Here is a 24,371-nt window from a genome sequence, read left to right on the forward strand (position 1 = left end):
AAGAACTGTATCTAGGCAGAGTAACAGAAGTAAATTCTGTTTATTCAGTAGCTTTTACAGTAAAGGAATACTGAAACTTAGTAATAGGTTAAAGTTGCTCATTTTTACTATACCATGAAGAATGGTGAAGAAAAAACCTCTTACAACAGTATTCTACTGGGAGTCACAGTTTACGAGTTTCCTGGAAAGTCTTCTGTTCAAATGCTATACTGCTCTTTAAAAAAAAAAAAAAAAAAAAAGTTTTTAATTAATTAAAGGATTTAAATTCAATTGGAAAAGATGCTAAACCGAAATGTGTAAGCAGTGACAGTGCTTACACTTAGGCATCTCTTGCTTTTTAGCTTAGAAAAGGTAAATTCTGTGGCATTCATGATGTCATCACTGAGAGACCACTTGGAACAGTCAAAGTTGTAACTGAAGGGGAAATTCAAATTGTATCTGCTGAGCAGTGGTAATGTGTGACCAAGGAACCATCTGGCGTGGAGGGCAAGAAGGCCCAGCTGCAGAATGAGTTAAGCTGGCTGGAAGCAGGAATGATGGAGACTGACAGAGACTGAGACGACTTAAAGTAAAGGAGTGAAATTTCCGTTGGTGATGAGATAAATACCCACAGCGTTGTGTTGTAACAGTCTGGGAGTGGGAACGCTCAGGGGCTGCCTTTGGCGGCAGAACTGGCGCTGGGGAGATGAACCCAACACTGAGCTAAGGTGTCCCATGCTGACACGCACAGGATCAGTGCTGGTGCATGTCATGAACTGGCTTGGGGTGCATCTTTGCAGACTCCTTGTAGAACCGCTTATGGTGGTGGGACTCTACCAAAAAGTTGTTTGTTACGTTTTTTAAAAAACACTTATTTAAGTACAAATGAGTTTTTAATTTGCGTGAAAGGGTACAATTAAAATTCCCCAACATAACCCCACGGGGAAATCTAGTAAATTATGGGTTTTCTTCACGTAAAGCTCATAGCTGAAATTTACTTAGTGCTTTTAGGGCTTGAAAGGACATGTAAATGGAGTTCTCTCTTAACAGTGAATCTAGAGACCTAGTGAAAGGGCAACAGTTGGGTAGGGTACAGAACAGAGGACACAAGTAGTGGAAGCAAGAAACAAGCCGAGTTTTCCACCTCTTGCTGTGATTAGCCTGAATTGTGTACCTGGTTTATCCCCAACACTGACAAAAAACCCAGTCATTTTTCTATGGTGATTAATGAATGTAATTTTGTTCAGAAGGTTTCTAAAACTTCTGCACTCATGTAAAAACCAGAGTACTTACCTATGTTTTCCCCAACCCCTGAAAGTCTTTGACAGCCTGCCAGAAGAAGTCTGATATTTTGGAAACGGCTGCTTTGCAGCTGACATCGTGTCATACAGTGTGCAGCCACAGCTACAAGACTCTTCTTTCCTGTCCTCCAGCCTGCCAGGGAGGTGAGCTGGCAGGAAGCGCAGGTTTCCAGCAAATGAAAACTTGCCATGTTCTCAGCAGTCTTACTGAACTTCTCTGTTTCTAGGAATCACTGCATGTATTTCAGAATTTTGTTTTTCCATCTCCATGAAGTCACAACTTGCAGTATTTAAAAATGACATACAGTTCAAGTAGAATAACGATTATTGGATTAGGAAAGAAATTATTTTTTATTATAGAGCAGAAACGCTCTCCACAGTTGAACTCAACATTGAGGAAATAAGCATGTTCTAAATTACTATCTTCCAAAAAAAATTACAAATCTCTGAATTGAATTAGATGTATTGCTAATAAATAAAGCCCAGTTAGATGTAATTAAAAAACAGCAGTGCCACACTCTGAGATGAACGCCACTCTCAAAGTATGCTTTTCAGAAAGTTTCCAGCCTCTCCCAAAAGAGGCTGTAAGTGAGGTGGTGGCAGCGTTGCCAGTGGCACTGAAGAAAGAAAAATAAAAGTTGTATTCCTGGAGAGCTTTCAGACAAACAATTAAAGATAATGGTCTCATTTTCTTAGTCTGAGAGGGTGTTCACTGAGGATTGTTCACTGTATTGCTGCCCCGGGATAGACAAACACTGAGGAACTGTGTTCTTCCTTATATTCTCTGGTACCAGTGTTTGACTGTGTAAGGAAACATCAGTGCTGTGAAAGGCAGACACCAACTCAGCACATGCGTATCTCACAACGGAGGCGTCTACCAGTTGACTTCAGCAGACCCCATGTGATGACAAGTTGATACCACAATAGATACATCTCCTTAACAACAGTACAGAAAGTATTGCACATTTTTTTAAAACTCAAAGTTGATGTACCTTTATGTCTGGCAAACATGGTCCAAAGGCTTCTAAGAGAAGATTTTCATCTCTGACTGATTCTTCAAAGTCCATCAAAGAAAGCTTGCCATCCTGATCACGGTCCTACAAAAGGAAGGGAACTCTTCAGCAAAGGATGATTACTTGTAATAATCGTATTTTTGTTTAACAGGTGGTTTATTGGCATGGATTCTACTTTTAGTTTGATTATATGCAAAAAATAATTTTCCTTGGGCCGTCAGTCTCTGCTCAGACAAGATCTGTATCAATTGCCTCTACCTAAGGTATAAAAGGTGGAGCAAGCTCAACTATCTCATATGGCTCTGCTAACGGAATTCCAGAGAAGGCAAAACTTTAACATGGGAAGAGGCCGAGCCGAGAATTGCATAGACAAATCTCAAGCACAGCTGCACTGAGATGAACTAAAAGTTGGAGACTTAAAAGTAGGAGAAAACATTATGGTATATTCTGTATATGTATTTACCCCACGAGTGTACCTACACCCTGGAAACACTCCACCCTAGTGGTTCCTATAGTAGGCATACTTTTGCCCTGTCTTGTTCACGTACAGCACCCAGAAGCATATGGTGGAGGATGCTGGTGCCAGCCCACTTCTTTCTTACTGCAGCATCTCAGCATAGCAGAACATTCCTCTAGGAGTGGAAAGAAGCAGCCTTGTGTTTTTAGTATTTCTGCAACTTGAAAACCTCCTGCTTCTACTGACGTGGCAGCTTGAAACACCAACAAATGCTATGGCGAGCATAAGTACTTTAGACCATATAAAATAAAGGGTTTAAGTGAAGATACATGGGTGGATATGACTAGGGCTCAAGGCACAGGGCCAAATCAAAATTTTTTTAAGATTAAGTCATGGAACCATCATAGCTGGTGAACATGAAGGGAGCACAGGTTCTAACAGCCAGAAAAGTATAGGCAAGGAGCTGTGTAGACAGAGATTCCTGAACAGGAAAACCTGCCACTGGATCCTTAAAAGAAACAGACGTGGCTGGGTACACTCTACTTTTTACACTCCTCAGCACGGGGGAGGGCAGGGCATGAGCATGTTCATTAAAACACTTGCAAGTATGAAAACGGTATCATGGGACTTGACGTATGCTTAGTCACAATGCCATGGTACCTACAGGCAACGGCTCAAAGAGGAGATTTTTCTTCTCCGAGTGATGGACTCCACAAATGCATTTTTGGATATCTAAGAATTAGTTGTTTAGTTATTTGAGATGGGCAGCAATATCCTACTCGGACAACTGCCCAGCAGCCAAATCAGACCTGGACATTCTTCAAACACGTATCAGAGCTTTATTAAGTTCTCGTGGAAAAGCCAAAACAGGATTATGTACATGATTGGTTCATAATATGGTCTTTAATATATGAACATTCATTCTGTCTGAAGCATAGTGCTTGTGCTTGGACTAGCATAGCCCCCTTACCAACTGCCCAGAACATGAGGGCATTCATTTTGGATGCAACCTGCAGGAAAGCTGCGCATGCAGGTGCTCCAAAGATGAACGAATTGCTGAGCCGTAGCTTGCCTCCTGTGTGAGACTGGACTCAGCATTGTCAAGAACTAAGGGTAAGAGACTTTTCAGCTGAGGTTCTGCAAAAAGGGTGGGTTTGAAAACTAGAAGATGGGGTTAAACAAAAGGAGTTGGGATTCAAGATCTGCTTTTAAGTGAGATTTTTTTTGAACACCACCATAGGAGAGGAGGTTGTGTTGAAACGCAGTCCCTGGTTGATCTGGATATTCTAGATTAATCACAGTAAGACAAGTTTTACACTAATAACTTTGAGGTTACTATTCTAACAGAATATATAAATTGGATAAAGACATTTCATGATCACTTGATAAAACACAAATGTGCTTAATAATAAAGCTAATGCAGATGGCTAACGCGAGAATAAATATAGTTTACACTTTGGAATTTTCCAGTTTTGACGGGGCATGCACATATGTGTATGCACACAAACACATGCTAGTTTATACATAAAGTTTAGAATACATCTGCATGATAAATTAACAGCTTCATGTGAGGATACTGGACTGGGACTCATTACATCTGGATTATATTTTTGGCTTTCCTTAGGAGAATTGCTTATCTCAAGTACATAACTAACTCTGTGGCTCAGGATCCCACTGTAACTCAGGCACAGTATTTTGTTATCTCATAGCAATGTTCTAAGGTTCAGTTAATGTCTGAATGTTTGACAGACACTCCAGTATCACAATGAGTAAGTACTTGCCATTTTCTTCAGTACTATGTCTACCAAATCCTTAATTCCCTCATCAGGATCTTCTTCTGACGGTTGTTTGAGAAGGCTGTTTTTCAGCATTTGAAACATTTCTTCTCTTGAAATATATCCATCACCATTCAGGTCGTAAACCTCAAAACAGTCTTTTTGAAAGATAAATAAATTTAAAGTTCATACAAACTATATCACACACAAAACTGTCTGTTACCTATAGACAGAAAATGAGAATTTTATGTTGTAGAGCATATCTACTGAGCCATATTTATCACATATAATATTTATATACGAAATATATGTATCACATTTTGATACATGTACTAGTAAATTACTGCCTATTTACCCTTCATAGTTGAAGTCTACTTCTTCTCAAATAAATAATCTTCAGTTCACAGAAACTACACTACCTTATAGATCTTAACTTCTCTAAAATCGTTTATTTAGAATATAAACAAGGTTCTGGTTTAGAAACCAAATTTCCCACAGTGGGGACCAGCTGTTTATATCCAAAGGACTTTGCATCTACAAAACACATACTCATTATTTCAGAAGCTGGGTTAGAAAAGTAAAGGAAATGGAAGAATGAGCTGTACTAGCAAGGAAAACAAAACAGAAATATCCCTTAATGCAAAGGAAAATCCCTGTAACAATGTATTTTGAGTATCTGCCTAATTCCTCTTCTAATTGTTTCTACCTTCCTGGAACCAGAAATCTATGACCATAATAAACTTTACTATCCTTCACAAAACTTGTTTAAACAAACAAACAAACAAAGAAGCAAACCAAAAGCTTCAGTTTTGGGACACAAGAGTTGTTTTTTTCCCCCCCCCCAACAAAGAGTATGTCTACAGTGAAAAATTGTACTGGCATACACCTACGACAGATAACACTGTATCACTATGCACTAGTATATTTTACAGTGCTTACAGCACTACACGGCAGCTTACAGCTGCATACTTTACAGTCTGTAGTTGTACTGACGTAGTGAATTACATCCTGGGCACACATCCGAGTGCTGTGACATCCCAGGCCACTTTTCAGATGAATTTACATAGTCCATTAGGGATGGCTGATGCTGCAACTTGGGAACTATGGAAAGAACATGCTGTCGTCCTCTTTTCTATTACACTTTTTTCCCCACATGCCCTATTTTTTTTTTTCTGCTTCTTAAAATTCTAGAGTTTTTGCTATTTTTTCTCCCTATCTTTCTCCATCATTACTGTGAAGGTTCTCATGACTATCTTACAAACAGACTCCAAGCTGAAGAACTGCTGGAATTAATGCAACTGCTGCTGTGTCCCCATCGTGCCAGTAAATGAACAAGGCACAGGCCTTGGTTGGCTTGAGACCCTGCTATTCAGGCAAAATCACCCTTGAGCTACATCTGTATCCTTCTAATTTTGTTTATGAATACAAAAACGTATACCCTGTCAAATCTGTATACTGTAGAACAAGCTTCAGTTCAAATGCTAGTTTTCGTCAGCAACAAATTTAAGTGGCAGCTATAATGGCAGTTTACACAGAAAAACCTTTGTCTCAGAGAAGCCATTTCAGAACTCCGTTTCATTGCATTAAACTATACAGAAGAAAACTCTTCAATTACCTAATACTTTATAAGAGTAACTACTAAACTGTAATAAAAGCAACATGTAATTTAATAGTCATTAATTCAATGATTATTACTAAGTACTAACATACAGATAAACCTTACACTTAATCCGTTCTTCCAGTGTCCCTCGAAGAAATACTGATAAGCCTTCCACCCATTCCACCACATTGATGCAGCTATCATTGTCTCTATCAAAAATGCGGAACACTGGAAAGTACATTAGACACATTTAAAATTTATGTCATAGGGAAACACAAACAATATTTTCTTAAATTTGATGAAAATATAAAAACATATTTTTTCTAAAGATGTTTCTCTGCTTTCATCAAGGTATGATTACCCTTCTTGAGCCTTTCTAAGTCATAATAATGATGAGGATTTCGCCCCTCAGTTTACTCATCTTCCATTCCAGAATCCTGCTGGGATAGACATTTTGTCTGATTTGTTGCTTTCCTGACTTGAACAACTACAGGATGCTTCCATGCAGACGTAAATCAAATAAACCAATATCCCTTATGCTCAGGCATATTTGCATGTAGAAGAGGATTTTAATTACTAGGTTTTGTCAGAGCAAATCTTGGAGAAAGTAATCCTATAAACAACACATACAAAGGAAAAGAACCTTTGCCTGTCTTTCAGGTACCTAAAGAATTTTTTTTTCTCCCTTCCCTGAAGAAACTTTCAATCTTTCAGCTTCACTATTCATACAGCCTGTAATATAGTACTTCAAATACAAGATATAATTCAAAGCATCAACTAACATCTATAATAATTCATTTAGAATGTTAATTACTAAGTTTGCTACAGGAACACCTCTACATGCAGAGCCAAGGATTTTGGAAATGGAAAACAGGTTTTGTTTTGCAAACTGAAATCAGCCCCCTTGTACGTAAGCATTAAAGTAATTTTTAAGAATGCGTGCCTGTAAGGTGTCTTCCAAGACACATTTGACTTGTTGCATAAAATGGCAACAAGTTTTTATTTTATGGCATTTAAATACCACTCCGGCTAGAGAACAGGAGAAAGCTGAACCAGGGGGTGGCTCTTGGCAGCCTGAGACTGAAAAGAACGGCAGACTCGTGTTCTCCACATGCTCCTCTAGACACCTGTACATCAGAGATCACTCATGCGACTTCCACAGCAGCAGCAGTAAACATGGCCCTCATGTTATGAATCTGTGAAATCACTGCACTTTCAAGGGGTTATTTGGCTCATTACTCTCATCTCTCTGTATTGCCTGCCTAGTCCCTTCAGTGGCGTTCTCAGAACCTCCGTTCCAGAAGCCACCTTCTCTAACAGAATGCCCTTCTGGGACCTCCAAGCCGGAGACAGAGCTGCCCACCGGCAGCACCGACCGCAGCTCCCGGAGGGCACCAAAGTGACCCCGTGCTGCCCTCTTCTGCCACCGCACTGCAGTGACTGGGACAGAAACCGCCACAGGGCAGCACCTCTGGCTGCTCTCCCTCGTACAAGCGTGAGCCAACCTCAACTAAGGGAAAACTATTCCGTGCCAAGAAAAAGACACCCTTTACGCCGCAGCTCCTGAGCACAACTCTTCCTTTGCTCTCCCTGCAGGGATGAGGATGCCGCTGCCTTGTCCAGGCACGCTCATCGGTCGACAACGTAAAACGAAAAGCCGACATCTTTTTCCGACCCGCGGGCCTCACCTCTGTCCACGACCATGTCGTCCGTCATGCCGAAGGCGCCGTGCAGCGTGTCTCTGAACGTGCCGCGGTCAAAGCCCGCGGCAGCGACCCGGCTGCTCGACTTGGCCACGAGCGCGTCGAAGAGCCTGACCAGACATTCCACCTCGCTTCTGCTGACTGCCCGGTCGGAACAAAGCGAACACCGTGTGTGACCGCAGCCCGTAGGAACACGCGGCAGGCGCGGGAGAGCTGCCGGGCCGCCCGCTCAGGGGTCACCGCTAAACCCACCCCCACCCCCCTCCGCCCCGCGCCCGCTGCTCCCAAGGGGCGCGCGGTAAATGCCCCCCGCGGGGGGCGGGCGGTGAACGGACCCGCAGAACGAGCCGCGGGAACAACGGGAGGCGGCCCGGAGCAGCGAACGCCCCTCCGCCCGCCGCCCCGCGGAGCGGGCCGGGCCGGGCGCGGGCGCCTGCCGCCCCCAGACTCACAGTGCTTGGCGGACCGGCCCAGCGCCTCCACCAGCTGCGGCAGCCTCTTCCTGCTCATGGCGGCGGGCTCGCCGCTGCCGGCCGCCGCTGCCCCGGCAACGCGGGCGGGCGGGGCGGCCGCACGGCGCCGCCTGGTGACGCCGGCGGCTCACGCGTACGCGCGTATATATGGCCGTAACGAAGGAAATTTGTATCCTGCATTAAAAATAGCAGTCGTATAAAACAAAATAACTGAATTTCAAGCTTCTGAGAATGTTTCTGGAAAGAAGAGCTAACAATTGAATACTACATGCAATACTGTTTGTTCATCCGCTGTCAGCAGACAGAAATCTGTTCAAATACTCCTGTTCTCACATTGCTCGTTTCTACTGTGCCCCGCTGCTGAAGCTTGGAACCTGCCGGTAGGCTGCCTGGTGTGGTGCCCCGAAACCCACCTCACCTCCTCAGGTACTCAGGAGTGTACGACCCGGGAGAGCTGAAGGGCTGTGACCAGACTTTACTCTTCCTTCAGGGGAAAAAAAAGAGGATGCAAGAGGAGTCGCAAGGTATTTGTTAATGTATTGGAAACAGAAACACTTCGCTGTCAGCATTAAAGCAGCTCTGTTGCGAACTGGCAAAACCCGTCAGCCCCTCGAGCAGCTACAGCACTTCCAAAGCGCGACAGCGTCTGGAGCACACACAGCTGACCAGGACAGTTACCTTCAGACAATTAAAATCACATACCAGCTTACGTATTTGGAAGACTGGGGCTCTCGTTTCCATTTTTATTTCTTTCTGTTGCAGGTAGTTGTGTAAAAGTCAAATAAGGTATCACACAGGACAGTGCATTTATGCTATGGTTCATTACAAGTTCTTTTACCAAAACTGCAACATCACAACTTAAAAATAAGACAATCCCCAAAAAACCAAACACAAACCCCAAACCAAACCCCTACTGTTCATTGCATCTTGCATTTATTTTAACCTGACAAAACAGTGTCTAGAATTGGTAGTATCAAGCCCAACAGTATAAAATATTTGATCAAAATATTCTTACTTTGTTTTAGAGGGACGTTGCTGCAACTCAATGGTTGTCTTTTCCCAAGAACTTAACTTGAAAAGTCAATTTCTCTGTAGAATGACAATTTGAAATCCTGTTTCCCCCCCAGTTTTTAGTTATGGTTTGCAGACTAATAATCAAAGTCTTAAAGATCCTGAAAATCTTGGCAATAAAATCTTTGAAACATCTGTATGCAACAGAGGTAAGTTTTAAGTTAGCACCTGTGCAATGAAAAAAGGGGTGGATCAAAAGTACAATCTATAGTTGACCACTCGGGATGGACGGGCAGTTGTTAAAGGCTAACATGAGGCCAAGCAATAGGTACATCAATGGAAGGTTATAATGAGAATTTCATGTAAAAACTAAAATCAAATGGTTGCTTGTGTTTTCTTGTGTGCACATTTGATTTATAAAAGCTTTTTCAATTTCTAAAGCAACTAATTCAAAGTAAAACAGCTTTATGATTTAGGTCAACATTCTGTAGCCCTCAAGTACAAAAATATAAATACAAACTGTTTAAACAGTATCTTTAATGAGATTCTGGCAGTAGTTTTTTAATCTAACAGGACACATCACGTAACAGGTCTGCCACTGAACTTGCTTAGAGTAAAATCAGCTTCAATATGAAGCTGTTAAGGTATCAAAACCCTGCTTTTTACATGCTAAATATCTTCAGCAAGTGTGCACTTAAACACAGCAATGAACTTAACTATAAGAATAACTAAATACATACATGAAACTCTGCATGTGGAACGTAATTCATAGAACTGGTTACAACAAATGATTACCTGCATTTCATTAAGTTAAAAATGGTACAAATCATGCAAAACAATTCTAAAGATAATGCAAAGAAAGCTACCAGTGCTTGCACGAAGTGTTCAACTTAACCAAAATTACATTAAATGAAATACGCATATTTACTAGCAAAGATCTATCGCTATTTCAAAGAAGCGGAGGTAAAATCTTCAGGTTTTGAATGTCAGTTATACTGCAAAATGTCATTGCTCTTGCTTAATGCAGAAGCACATGCTTAGAAGCCCAGAACTGCTTACTCAGAAAAAGTCTGCTGATGATAGTTCTGGCTTCCCTAGAATCAGAGATGCTGCATGGATTAAAAATAGCAGAGATTTGCAGGAATCAAAGGCACAGGCACCCGATTCAGTTAGCCAAAATGGTAGCATTCCCTTTCTCGTAAGCATGAAGACAGTAGTGGGGCAGATGATAAACATTTCTACAAAGGCAGCGTTTTAAATGTTATCATTAATTTCCCATTTTGTAAATGCCATTAGCAGACACCAGCTTGTAATAGTTTATTTATAATATTAACCTGCAGGATGAACTTGGGATTTTATTTGTCCTGATTTACAAATAAAGACTATTACTAATGCTTTAAAAGACTACTTTTACTATCTAAAAAGTTTAACTCTTATTTTCCAATATTTTACACCTCAGCTGGACTACCATCTTATATTGTTTCAAACATCTAACACGGCTTACTGGAATTTTATAAAAGTTGTACCTCATGTATTAAGCAGCAGGCAATAACAATGGTCTTTCCCAGCACAGCTGCATCTGGCTGGCTACTGGAAGATTAGGAATATTTCTAAAACACAGGAAAACTCATGCAGTTTGGTAAAGTTTGCTGTCATTTCACAGTTTAAGTTTCCTTTAGTCATTGCACTTCCGTTGATAGTCTTGTTTTTTTAAAAATATTATTCCGAATCTGAATTTGAACCAGCAATCTTCTTTTTCTTCTTTTTACCATGTTTCTTGTGCTTCTTTCTCTTTTTTGTTTTATCCTAAAAAATAATAAAATTGAATGGAAGTTATCGTATAATAAAATTGCTATCAAATTCTGCTAATGCAAAATGAGAGCACAGAAAGGACACCTTTAGAAAGACATTTCAAAAGAGATTTCTATAAAAGCCTATTGAGAAATCACAAAAAGAAAATTCCTATTTTACCCAGTAATTTGCACTATTATGAGCAGTCTTCAATTTATCTCCATCGTGGTCTGGCTATTTCATACTTCTCATCACTGCTACTATTCCATTCCTATTCTTTTAAATGATTTTCACTGCTTTATAGATTTCTGAGAAAGTAATAAGGAAGTGCTTTGACAAGCAGTGACATCTCACATATATGGCAATAACTAGGATGTTTACTTACTTTCAAGTAAGTGCTTATATTTACTATGTAAAATTAAATTTTTGGCTAGAATCTTTAGCACTTGCACCATGATTTGGTACGGGGCGCTTAACAAGGAAGAATTATACACAACGATAACAAAGGAACAGCACTGATGCTTGTGTGGCAAACTGCTACCCCACCCAGTACATCTTACAGGTATTAGTATTCTAGTAAGTTGATACAGAGTAAAATATATGCTACAATAAGTGTTAAACTTACACAAATCTCAAATCATATGTATCTATATAGTGACAAATTCTTCCTTTAATTCTACAATTGAAAAAGTGACTTCAGCAGGTAAATAGAAAAGTTGATAATTTGGATTCACGTGACAGTAGACTTTTGCTATAAAACATTTGTATTAACGAAAAATGTGAAATTGGAAATTAACCAAGTAAAGAGTGTTTGTATCCTAAAACTATAGTATAAGTAAGGAGGATACTTGCTGTTTTCTCTTTTTCCTCGTTGTTTTTCTTCTTTTTCGCCTGAACCTGAAAAAACATTTAAATCAAATGTAATGGGAAAGCAGCTTCGGAAATGCTGTTTTAAATAGAAGTTTGAGCCTTTGTTGCACATAAACGAACTATGGCACAACAGTAGCAGAACATACTGAACAATAACCCATGAAGAAGCACTGGTTATCTGTGTTATATTCTAGAATACGCATTATCCTATAAACATCTGATTTAAATGAGCTTTTAAATACACAGCAGAACGAGAAACAGCAGAGATATAAAGGTAAAATTACTAAGCTAATAACGTGGCAAAAATTCTTAATGAGAAAATGCAACACATTGGAACCCTCCAAAATTTTGTAATCCTACAAGAACATGAATCCTCAAAGTATATATACACAAGGATGAGAGTAAGATTATTACGTCCAAAATTTTTAATTCACTGGGAAAGGGAGCCAAAAAATTTAGCCATCTTGAAATCTGCCTATCTATTCACAAAGATCAGAGGGAAATCTTGTAAAGGACACCACACAAATCACTTAGCCTCATTTCATTAAGCTCCAAAATACCCATAAAAAGTTGAAAATTTTCAAGCAAATTTATTCAAAATAACTGGTAGGTGAAAGGAGCTATATTAAACAATTCTCACTTAAAGTTGTTATTAAAGAGAAAAATATAAACAACTTTGAATGTGCTACACCCTTTAAATTCAACCGTACGGAGCAGAACGGTTTCAACAATATATTAAATCTAAGCTAATTCGTTCATTCACTCATGCGAATCAGTAAGCTAAAAGCATCACAACATCTGAAATTGAGATTTCACACTGACCTCCTCTGTCTGATCCGATTCGGACAAGGATTCTGATGATAAAGGTCCATCACCACGATCCGCTTTCTTCCTTTTCCTGTGGTGATTTTTGCCTTCCTACACAAAGTAGTATATTTGTGAGTAAAGTAAAGCCTTTCAAATTTTGTAAAACTTCTGCTTAAAACTTAGATGGAGATATTATTTCTAAGTTGTGAAATATTTTTAAATATTGTTGACGTTATACTAATTATTCATCATCAACAAATTACCCTACCAACTGTTAAAACGCTTTTAATGGAAATAATCTTTTTTCTGTATATTCCTTTATTTTGTCACCAAGATACAGCAGCCTTCTAAAAGTGAGAGGAAGAATACTACAATATAGTGTCTTATTTTAAATAATAACACATGAAGGAGTAAGCATTTGAAAATAAAATGTTTAACCACCTTTAAATACTGAGTAAATGAACGTGTCTCAATACGTGCATACAAACACTGCAGCTTCAGACTCTTGCTTTGTTGATGAAATTAACATAAAAGGCTCCCTCTATATTTATGTCCAACCAGGACAAGCTATCCCTGCCAGCTGCACTTCAACACAAATATACTTCTCAGTATATTTAAAGGACAGTCTTTTTTTTAATTTCTTGTTCAAATTTTCATGCTGCATGAGATTGCTCTGATGAGACACTTTTCCGCCCCGCCCTCCTTTGCTATGGACCAGGCTATGACTGCAGCTACTTTCTTCCATTAAATTTGTAAGGCCAGAAACTGAAAAAATTCTTGTTAATCATCTTTTTGCAAGGTCGGACCACGCATCTCAGCTGTGCTATTTAGTCTGTTATAGGTACCTCAATCCCTTCTCAAAAGCACTCATGGAAAGTAGACACGACGCAGCTCATTTGGGAGACGGGGAATCTTCAGGGAGGGGAAGACCTCCAGTCCCCAAACGCCCTTTGCTTTCAGATGTGTTAAACTAGCCCTACAGTAAGGGGCTATGGTCCATCCTCGGTCTTTGAAGAGAAGCTACTCAAAGTCAAAAGGAGTTGGTGGCAAATGGAAACTATGAAATGGAAGCAGGAGCAAGAGAAAAAAAAACTCCACGCATTTGCCTTATGCAATGGAGAATTTGTACATCAAAGTCCACACTATTGACTGGAGCAGTAGAGGCTGATGTGATAAGAAAGGTAACTGGAGAGAAAGACTGGAGTGGACTCTGAAAGCATTGTTAGTTTACACATAGGGTAGAAATAACTAAAATTTAAGTCAAAAAGATTATTTGCATTAAACATAATGGAAGAAGGAAAGTGCTCAGATGTGCGTACAAAATGACAAGATGGCAGGAAGGAGAGACAGTTTTCATGCTCGGAGAAAAGACAGAATAAGGTAATTTTTCTTAAGCTAATACATTTTTCTCTGCAATTTTTCAAAGCCATCACAAGTACAATATTTATAATTATGACTACATTTCAATAAATACATCCTCTGTTTGATGTTCCTTAATTTACAGCAACAAGCCAGTATCCTACCAGGCATGCCACTGAAATACGCCACACATATTTTTAGCTCAACGTGACTGCTCAAGATAAGACGCAAAACACGAGAATGTAGCTGACCTACTACAGCAGATTAGATACTGTCTCATTTACCGTCATAACAAGAACAGATCCAGCAGTTTCCACTAACAACAGGAGCTGAACTCAACTAAAAGTCTCCCTCAAACTGGGGATACTGAATGCCTTCTGACTGTGTAGTTTTGGACAGAAAATTTCCGTAAGTGTAAATTGAGGCATTCGGTATTCAAAAAAAAAAAAAAGGAAAAAAGCACATTCCATTAGATATGTAAAAATGCAGTTCTGAGGCAAGTAGTTCAGAAGTAAAAATACCTTTTCTTTTTCATAATCTTCCTTTGACCTTTTCTTTTTTGTGCTGTCCTAAATAGAAAGAAAAACATAAACCATGACAAAAATATTTCAGGGAAAAGATAGAAATCCCAAAAGCAGCCTGACCCATTGTCTTTTTCTGCGTATTGAAGGTCCTTCTTCAAAGTTGTTCTTTCTACTTTGTACTTAACAGGAAAAATATGAAAAATGCGTAATTTTGATGCAGCTGCTTATTTCCTGAACCAGCAGTGTGAAAAGATCTGTTTGGAATCACGTAACAGAGTACTTGCAGTCACACAGAGAGCCTCTGGAAAGGATACCAACTGTCACTACTGTAACCACATGTTTAACATACAACAGTCTGGAGTCTTTATTCTCTAACCATGCCCATCGCCGCTGATCAGCCAGGGGTTAAGCCGGTATTTCCATAGTTTTCTGCCTTCCAGTTTCAGCAGTAAGGGTATCTCTGTGTCCCTTCATGTAGCAGAAGTTTTCAAACTCCCATTAGCGCAAATTCATAGCTGTACGCAAGCAGTGATTCATCACAATTTATACCACACTGAATTAAGATTTTCCAGTGAAAGTCTGTGATGAAGTCTACACACACAATCTTAACAACTCACTGTATTATTAATATTTAGGCATGAAGTAGTTACTATCCACTGCAACACAGAAAAATGCCAACGTAACAGAACAAATTGCCTCATATATCTTCTCCCCTTTTTTGTTCATTCAGTAAGCCTGTGTTATCTACATTGCTCTACTTTCAGAAAAGGAAAAAAGACACCCTCAATTTAATATGCATTTGGGAAAGGCTCAGTGCTCCAAGAGGAAACTACTCAGTCCACAGATATTTAGAAAGGCAATATTCTGGCCACTGACATCCTACAATACCTGCATTTTCATAGATGGTGTTAATGTAGTATTAAAACTAAACATTTGAGCAGTACAAAAGCTGCGCATGCCTGAATTCAGAAAAATACTACAAATTGCTGGAATAAAGCATGTTTGCTTTCTAAAGATCAAATTATTTCTGCCAGACATTGTGGCCAGTGGAGGTGGATTCCCGATTGCATCAGGAAGATACAAGTGTAGCTCAGCTACCTAAGAATGCATGGCTTCAAATTTGGAAGATTAAAAAAAATATTGATATGCAAAAGTCAGAAATGTTTATGTCTTTATAACAGATCAAGAAAACTTGCCAAGGGTAACACATCTGCATATTTACCTTGCTGTCTGACTCAGATTCAGAAGATGAGCTTGCTGAAGATTTCCGTGAGGAGCGATACTTCTTCTTCCTTCTTTTCTTCACTTGCTTTTTATCCTATCCACAAATATTGTAGGAAAAAAGAAAAACACAACCCTGAATTTATTCTCACTAGAATTAAAGACTCACATTAAATGTAAAGAATAGGGAACACTCAAATTCCTACATGTTATCATGCTCTCTTGAGGAATAAAGTGCACTACAATTGATTCTTTTAGCGGAGGACCTTCGTAACTCTTCTGCATTGAAAAAATGTAAACTGGTGAAAATTCCAGGTTCTCTAGATTCTGTTTATTATTAGATGTGTGCTGTAGAATCTGATTATCTGTAACAAAGATTTTTGCTAAAAAATAAAAATCGTATGTTTGCATTTTTATGATTAGACGGGGGATTCTATTGAAAAAACATGCAATTCAATGTTAAAACAGAAATGGATCCAGTTTACAAGTCAGCCACCCAAAATTTATAGTGTTCACAAAGAAATTCTTGAACAGATATATATTTAAAATTAACTTTATTTTATGTATCAAATGCATAAAAATTAAATAATTTTATGCAAATCAAGCCCTCAGAAAATATTCTAAAATATATTACTAAAAGCTGTGTTAAATAAGCCTCATGAACAAAACGTGTTAGATTCCAGTAAGTTAGCTCTTACCTCATCTTCTGAATCAGATGAACTGCTGGAAGAATCAGAGCTTGATGAAGAAGAGGAAGATGAAGACAACTTGACCAAACACAACAAAAAGTGAAGCTTGTGAGATGCAGCATTTTGTCTGGCAAATAGTCAAAAGTCCCTCCAAACATTCCCTTTAAATTTTCTTCATTTGCAAAGTATTATCAATGAAATTTTACTTTGAAGAAGCTGGTCTTACATAGATTTTCTTAAATAAAACTCTAAAAGTAACTTCTAACATTTTTCATTTAATCATATCTACTTAATGCTCTTTTCCTCCCTTTTAGCAGAAGTAAAACTCTCCTTGTATAAAATGTAGACCACTCCCTCAAATAAAAATCAGTTAATTTACAGCTAAATTCAAAATTACAGCTATACTCTCTTTCCAAGAGAATTTAAATGACAAATAGGAACAACCCCAAAGCAAAAAAGCTCGGAAAACTGAAAATTTTGCTCACCCTATTAGATTTCTTCTTCTCTTTTTTCTTTTTCTTAAAAATAGAATAAAACAAATGTTACTTTGGCATCGTGTTCTTCTGTCGTGCATTTAGATTTATGTACTTCGACGCTGTCTTGTAAAATGTATTTATAACATTCTGTATTGGCAACACCGACGATAAATCCAGTTCCAAATACAGACTGTATGAAGCTGAAAATAACTTACCTCCTTCTTTTTGGAGGAACTCTCATTTCCACCCAGTAATTTCTCCCTGTGTTTTTCCAGTTCTTTCTTCCAATTCTGAAAATAAAACCAAACAGAGACAGTGACATGAATGTTACTTCCAAACAGCTTTTTTAAAGATATCTTTTTCCAAATTTTGTCCTCTACCTGACATTACAGTTTTCACAAAACTCACAGAAAAGAGAATGTTAACCAAGACTATAATGCATTTGATTCTACACGAGATTAATATTCATCAAAATACCACCTTAGTTTGCACTTTAATGTTCAAATTATTTGTCATTTATCTTGAAGGTAATCAATTATGGTATTTTTGTTCTTGCCAGAGCACTTTAGAAAGCCAGGGCACCATACCAGAAAAACTGCTACTTCATCTTAGTTTTAAAATCACCTGAAACAAATTTTCAAGCCAAATTTTCCTGGCCCTTCTTCCATGTATGGGTGTCTCTAGTGTCTGTTCTGGGCCTTGTCAGTGTCAACAAAAATGAGAATATTTTATACACGTCTTCATAGAAACACTCTTACTTTTGTTAGGCCAAGCACACTGCATGGATAAAAGTCTCCTCTCATTCCTCCTTTTCGATCCCTCACAAGGTCTCTAGGTCTACCGAAAATCCCCCCTTCAAGAGCCCTGAAACATCCAGCCCGCCCCCATCAGATTGGAAGGCTGCAAGCTTCAACCTGCGCTGTTCCTGCTCCTCGTGTCAGACACATCATGTGCTCCCTTCTTTATTATTACTATTCTGATCCTCCCTTTCCTCACAATGAAGCTGTGTTGGTATTGTATTAGCAAAGCAACGATAATCCACACGTTGTGCTGAAGGGACAGAAATACCAGGAATTAAGTAAGATGACACCTGTGCAAGGCAGTACGACACACAGATCCCCAAGTCAGCACCCTGTGAATTGGCTGCACGGTGCTGCTCAGAGACACGGCAGATTAGCCAGGATACAGTGCTGTGCGTGACGTGGTTCCACGGTCCAAGGCAGCACCTACGCAATACCGCAGCGCGCTGTGTACTCTGATACATTGGCTACCCAGAGCTACCTGAGGGGCCTCTAACAACAGCCTGTGCTTTATTAGGCAGGCATTCTCTTTAAATTATTTTAAGACTGTGCTAGTGTCATGTTTTAAACAAAAAAGCACAATATCTGTCAGTAAAATAGGAGATATAGCACCTCATTCAGATACTTGTAATCTTTTTAAGTGTTCAGAGATCTGTTCTTAAGAGGTTTAGGAAGAACTCATGGTCATTTCATGATTCTCTGCATCCCTTCCTACCCTTCTGCCATACTGAAAGGCTGTTATCTTCTATCCACGCCAGTTTCAACTATTTCACAATAAAGCAAAGATAAAAGCAGGAAAGGAATATGATAAAATACTAAACTAAAACTCACAGAGCACAGAACAACTGATCCTCTCAGAACAGTATCCCATGACCCTCCAAATACTGGTATAACTTCTTAGGCAAAAAGGTATATCCAGAATACTATGTCCTTCCAGTAACAGAGGAGAAACATCATCTCCTTCAACCAGAAACTCTTCGCACAATGATAGGATTACTGCTTGAAGCTTATATTGAGATACCGGAACCCAAGGAGGAACAGGAATAGTTAAATTCACTGTATACTAATTTCTTCCTATGTATACAACAGGAGTTGCACATGAAACTTTCTTATAGCACGCTGATACCCAGTAGCTACTGAACAAAAGCATTAAAACAGCTGCATTTACAGTAGGGAACCAGCATGGAATGTAATCAGCTTAGGATGAGAGAGAAAGAAGTGCTTTATAGTTCTATCCGTATATTGAGGGCTATTCTTTGTGCCTTCTCTTGTATAAATACCACGTGTATGGTCCTTGCCAAAGATGTCTGTTTCCAGCAATACACCTCTTTCCAATATATTTGCATTGTGTGACCTTAAACAAGTGAAGATTAGCACAACAGACTTTGATTTATCATACCAGAAAATGCGTTTCATTTATTAATATAAACATATGCATTTGTATAACTCTATTTACATTTATGAAAAGTTCCAAGTTTTATCCACCAGCAATTTTCAAAACTTTTTATGTGGCGTTTCTCTGAGCTGAGAGTACCTCCTCACTGGTTAAGTGGTAACCTTAATTTGCCATACAAATGAAACAAAACATTTCCTCATTAAAAGCATGAGTGAAGTGAAATATTACGGGTACTTGGCACTGTTAATGATAAGGGAGGAAAAGTAGCATATAAGAAGAATCAAGTTAATGTTACACACTAGTAACATTACCAACCTCGTTCATCTTTTCTTCAAACTCAGCCAAAGCCTTGGATCCTTTCTTTTTCTTTTCTAGTTGCTCTTTCACTTCTTCCCTACACAAAAAGGATGACAGATCACAATTTTCACAATTAAAAATACCTTCTTCGGTGTCTAACTTTTTGCAGGGTTTTTTTGAAGTTTAGCTTTGGCTGAACTTCCAACAGAAAGAAGAATGAAAACATCTTAGATGTTACGCATATGGTAACCTAACCCTAATAAGTTAAGTATGGTTGCTAAATCCCTCTGAAAGAGCTAAAGCTAACTTTGCAATTAGGGAAATTGTTCTCTCAGGTCTTATAAGAGGAGGCAAAATGGACTGAATGTAAAGTTGCTGAAATATCTCCAAGTGATGATTTTGTTGGGTAGGGTAAACTGCGCCAGCAAAATGTTTTTCTAGAGATTACTTTGTTTAAAAATTAAATATATCTGCAGGCTTTATGTATTAGGACTTGTGAAAGAGGTAAAGTGACCAATGTTTCCCTCTTCTGAGGAACAGTTACCAAAATATTTAAAGACAAATGGGAAACATGCATTTCAAAGTGAAATACTATTGTTTTTAAAAGAGGAGGCTGAATACATTATTTACAAAAGAACACCCTGGCCAGAGACAAGGAATCTTTAAAAACGCATTACTGGGTATTCTAGGGAGGAGGTAGGTACCAGTGTCATCTTAGTGAGAGGAAACAAATCTTCTACTCAAGAGGTCAAAACGGCAGACAAGTACTGACACTTACCATGTTGGTCTTGGCCTGTTCAAGTAGTCTTGTATTGTTGGTCCCGAATTTTGGGCAGGACCTCGTGCTCTGGCCATAGCTATGGGATTCATATAAGCCTTGAATATGAAACAACAAAAAGAAATACCAAATTCATCAGCTGCATTGTGATAGCAAAATCTGTCCTTTTTGTTTTTCACAGAAACTTGTCTCACTCATTGAAAAATAATCATGACTTGTTTCTAAAAATATAAAATATTTAACTAAATGAAGCTGATTCAGTCTGGCAGAAAGACTCAGGTAGGTGCTTTCAATTTGAGTTACACTGTGACAGAAAGAACTCATCCAAAAAGAGGCCATGTTCCGTACAATAATTCCCCTCCATAAGCAAGGATTTTGCAAACTGTGTACAGTATCATGATTACTGAAAAATTCTTCACTGGGATATAGAAATATAGAAAATGTATTTAAATTTCAGCTCTTATTCTCTGGGACAACTGATCTTATGCCTTTAAAGTTCTGCTCAAAATTGATGATAGCGGATGCAACAAATTCTCCATCAAGTTTCTTGCTGTAACACCAAAACAAGCAAACGGTGGTGCTTTCCTACAATTATGCATGTATGAAAATTCTGTAACTTAAGGCTATTTTAAGGAAGAAAAAAAAACAAACAACAAAACTCCAACAAAACAATGTTATGAGGTATTCCATCTTTCAAATCCCTGTATCCTCTTCATATTCACTCTAAAAATGTAATAGGTTATAAAAGATTAATTTAAAAGTCAGAATCTATAATCCACCTCAGCAATCAATGGAAAAACTCTAGCAAACAATTCTTCAATTTTTTTTTTCATGCCAATAATATTTTGCTCATGCAAAAGGGAGGTAGTCCATATACCCTCGATCTCTTGGACTTTTATCACTACCTGATCCCAACACCTCACAACTTACATTTGCAAAACACAGCACACACTGTTCTTACTGTCCACAGTTTGGAGATGAGGAAAAAAACCAAATAGTCAAAACAATGACTAGCTTTGGTTGCCCAATCTGAGATAATTTTTTTTAAGGGTTCAACATTTTATACATTCAAAGTAAAGATCTGACCATACGTGTAGCTCGTACGTGTCCGACATTGGTTTTTATCAGGCCCTAATGTGAACATTCAGAAACCACCATGCAGAGTAAGAGACTGCCTGTGAAAGCTGTCAAAAGCAGCAGCTGCTGCCTCCCCTCCTGTCCCCCCCTCCACAGAAGCAGTGGCCACAGCAACACTGAGTTTCTGGACTGGACTGCGAGTAGACTGGTGGCTCTTGGGGCTACATTTAGTCCTGGAAGAGGGACTCTGGGCCCTGCCTGGGATGGGGCAGCGTGCCGGAGGGAAGCACTCCCCACACTGAGTTTGGCTTATGGTCCATGAGCTGGACCACACCAAAGCAATTCGAGAACTCTTTCAAGTTGACTGTTTTTTGACTCAAATTGTAGGCTAACTAAGGGTGACATTTGCTGGTATTTCTTGGGGCTTTGCTTTGTTGCTTCAATCCATATAAAAAGGCTGACTAACATGGGCAAGTAAACGCTGAGATATGCCAATTTAAACTAGTTTAATCTCAGCTTGGCACCTTCTTTTGGTAGCCAGGCGGATGTATGCACTCAAGTAGTTACAGTACTTGAAGATACATATTCACATTATTAACTCTAGCATTTTGTTATATTACAAATCTACAAAAGACTACAAATTTTGCATGTGAATTCAGCTTCAAGTGGAAAAGGAGTTCCCTCAGCAATGCAGTAAAGCAGTAGCTGAACACTGTTTTCAGTAAAGATAATTTCAGTGTACTAGATCCACTAGAGAAGACAATAGAAATGTAATTCACAACTTGGTTTACTCTCGTGAGCAAAGTGAGCTCAACTTTTTGGTTACCATTCAAGAATTTGTATTTGAAAGCCCTAGCTTCTTACATAATTATTATTCCTGAAAACGAGGTCTATTGCTTAAATAAAAGTTAGCTACTTTCTTATCTAAGCTAACCTGAAACAAACACTCTACCGCCTCCCAAAAGAACTCTCTCTCTACCTGCAGAAGAGGCTACAACTGCCAAATGTTGTCTTTCTACTTCCTCAAACTAACCCCAGATAACTAGCTTGGAAGCTTCCTCCATTCAGTGACTTTCTTTAACTTTCAGGTAGCAAGCACATAATGACTGAAAACTGCTCTATATTTCACAGCTAGGAAATTTAGGTCTTAAACCATGTTCTTATCATTTCAAACAGGTTTATTTATGAAGAATTACTTCAACTAACATTTCTTAGAAGTATTTACACTACTTTGCCAAACTGCATGTCACTAGCCAGAGAGAGCACAGAAAGCATCCTCAACAGAGAAAGTGCTTGTCTGCACATTCATTTTTTTCTTTTGGCAGTTTGCTCAAGCAGTTATTAAAAACTATTTGTTGTATAGCTTTCATAAGGCACCTTCAGTCAGCTAGGGTTATCTGAGCAAGCAATACAAACTGTTACTGCCTTGCAAGTATCTTGCAGATGTGAAAAATAGTATTTATTTTCCATCTCCAAACGGTCAAAACAATGGTGTGTTTAAGAAGGGACATGGGAAAGAAATAACAGGTAGAAAGCTCTACGATCATAAAAGAGAGGCAAAGGGTCCTATAATATAACTTGTCTGTACTAGCAGCCACCATATTCCATGGTATAAGGAATCTTATATAGGAATATAAAGATTTGCTGGCATTGGTAGGTGCATCCCAACTGTCCTATGAAAAGAAAATTAAGAATAAATGAACAGACACCTAAATACACCCAAAAAACATTACAAGAGGGCAACGCATCTCACGGACAGGCCAGGTTTTCCAGTCTAACACTGTCAACTTTATTTTCCACTATTTCAATGTCTCAATAAAGTAATAAAAGGCACTTAGCTACTCATTTGTATAACGTATATGCCCATCATGTCTATTACATATTATTCCACTAAGGTAAGCAAAGGCATTTCCCTGAATGGATCAGAGAACTGCTGTGTATGTGCTAATATGTATTTCTAGTATGTGCTATGAGTTCACAACACATACTAGGAAGAGACAAAGGGAGGAAAAAATAAAAGTCTTGCGACTTGCTTTTAACCATAAAACTCGTTAACTGTAAATTCACAATGCCTAAATGAAACATGAGCGTAAGGTGAACCGGTACAAAAAAGTCTGAAGAAAAATACGAGGAGGGATGAATATAGTAACGGGGTACAAAATTAGGCTCTGCAATCCGGTGTGCAGAAGCGCATTTTTGGCCTTCTGGCCGCTGGCTCCCGAGGCTGGCAGAGCACTGCGTGGAGCTAAATTTCAAACCGCTCAGGTACAGCTAACGCCAAGTTTAAGAGAATACGGTTTAGCGGCGATCACAGCTACTTCAGCGAATGCTGCAACTCCCACTGGGAACATTTCATTCCGGTACGGACCGGGCCAGCATCTTAATCATCTTCGCGTCGCAGATGGCAAAGCAGGCATCAGTCACCACTGCTGCCGCGTCCGACGGGGCACTCGGAGCTTCCGCCGGGGAGCCGCGGGCACCGGCCTGCCCACGCTGAGGGACACCCCCCACGGCACCTGCGGCCCCCGCCCGCCCCGGCCCCGCTCCCGCGGCGCCCGGCACGGCCCGCCTTTGTTGTCTGGCGGCACGGGGCCCCGAGGCCGGCCGGCCCTCCCCAGTCCCGCCGCCGCGTAACCAGCCAGCCCTCCAGTGCCTCCCGCCCGCCGCGGCGCAGGCCGGGCAGCGCTGGGCGGCGGCCCCCGCGCAGGGGAGCGGGCCGGACGGGCCCGCCTGGGCCGCCGCACCGGTGCGGCCGCCCGGGCTGAGGCAGCGCCCAGCTTCCCACAGCTTTCCCGCCGCGGCCCGCCCGAAGCCGCCGCCGCGCCTGTGGTGGATCCCAGCGGCGGCCGCCGCGCCGGCCCGGCCCCCGCTGCTGCCTCCCCGCGTTACTCACGACTCGGTTGTCCCGCTTCCCCATGGCGCCGCCGAGACCCTCCGCCGCCGCCTAGCCGCCACCCCGGCCCAGCCCAGGGCC

At 39.9% G+C, this 24,371-nt stretch overlaps 2 protein-coding genes across 5 annotated transcripts; both read right to left on the minus strand.

Annotated features, from left to right (window-relative positions):
- CLXN (calaxin) lies at nt 1-8,338 on the minus strand. Of its 4 annotated transcripts, XR_015222248.1 has the most exons (7): nt 8,281-8,338; nt 7,814-7,969; nt 6,249-6,353; nt 4,532-4,683; nt 2,273-2,377; nt 1,273-2,081; nt 181-214 (listed from the first exon to the last, which is right to left on the minus strand). XR_015222248.1 is itself a non-coding variant. In XM_086614373.1 (6 exons), exons 1-6 carry the CDS (start codon nt 8,336-8,338, stop codon nt 164-166), a joined length of 627 nt encoding a protein of 208 aa, XP_086470499.1. In that variant the 3' UTR covers nt 1-163. The 4 variants fall into 4 exon arrangements, 3 of the variants coding, with proteins under 3 accessions (XP_086470499.1, XP_086470498.1, XP_086470500.1); XM_086614373.1 differs by lacking the exon at nt 1,273-2,081 and having other exon boundaries at nt 1-214; XM_086614372.1 differs by lacking the exon at nt 181-214 and having other exon boundaries at nt 233-2,081.
- Nucleotides 8,339-9,030: 692 nt separating this feature from the next.
- Nucleotides 9,031-24,371, minus strand: FAM133B (family with sequence similarity 133 member B). Its single transcript, XM_086614537.1, has 11 exons — nt 24,291-24,371; nt 20,321-20,418; nt 19,561-19,639; nt 17,265-17,339; nt 17,059-17,091; nt 16,583-16,651; nt 15,886-15,981; nt 14,661-14,708; nt 12,796-12,891; nt 11,956-12,000; nt 9,031-11,118 (listed from the first exon to the last, which is right to left on the minus strand). Exons 1-11 carry the CDS (start codon nt 24,312-24,314, stop codon nt 11,032-11,034), a joined length of 750 nt encoding a protein of 249 aa, XP_086470663.1. The 5' UTR covers nt 24,315-24,371; the 3' UTR covers nt 9,031-11,031.

This window comes from Tauraco erythrolophus, chromosome 7 (genome assembly GCF_009769465.1).
Source record: "Tauraco erythrolophus isolate bTauEry1 chromosome 7, bTauEry1.pri, whole genome shotgun sequence".
NCBI lineage: Eukaryota > Metazoa > Chordata > Aves > Musophagiformes > Musophagidae > Tauraco > Tauraco erythrolophus.

Coding starts and splice junctions, on each gene's coding strand:
- CLXN (XM_086614372.1), bottom strand. CDS start 8,338: ATGAGCAGGAAGAGGCTGCCGCAGCTGGTGGAGGCGCTGGGCCGGTCC. Junction 7,970..8,280: donor GGGCCGGTCCGCCAAGCACT/GTGAGTCTGGGG, acceptor CCGACCGGGCAG/TCAGCAGAAGCGAGGTGGAA. Junction 6,354..7,813: donor CGACATGGTCGTGGACAGAG/GTGAGGCCCGCG, acceptor TGTACTTTCCAG/TGTTCCGCATTTTTGATAGA.
- FAM133B (XM_086614537.1), bottom strand. CDS start 24,314: ATGGGGAAGCGGGACAACCGAGTC. Junction 20,419..24,290: donor GGAAGCGGGACAACCGAGTC/GTGAGTAACGCG, acceptor TTCATATTCAAG/GCTTATATGAATCCCATAGC. Junction 14,709..15,885: donor AATCTGAGTCAGACAGCAAG/GTAAATATGCAG, acceptor CTTTCTATTTAG/GACAGCACAAAAAAGAAAAG.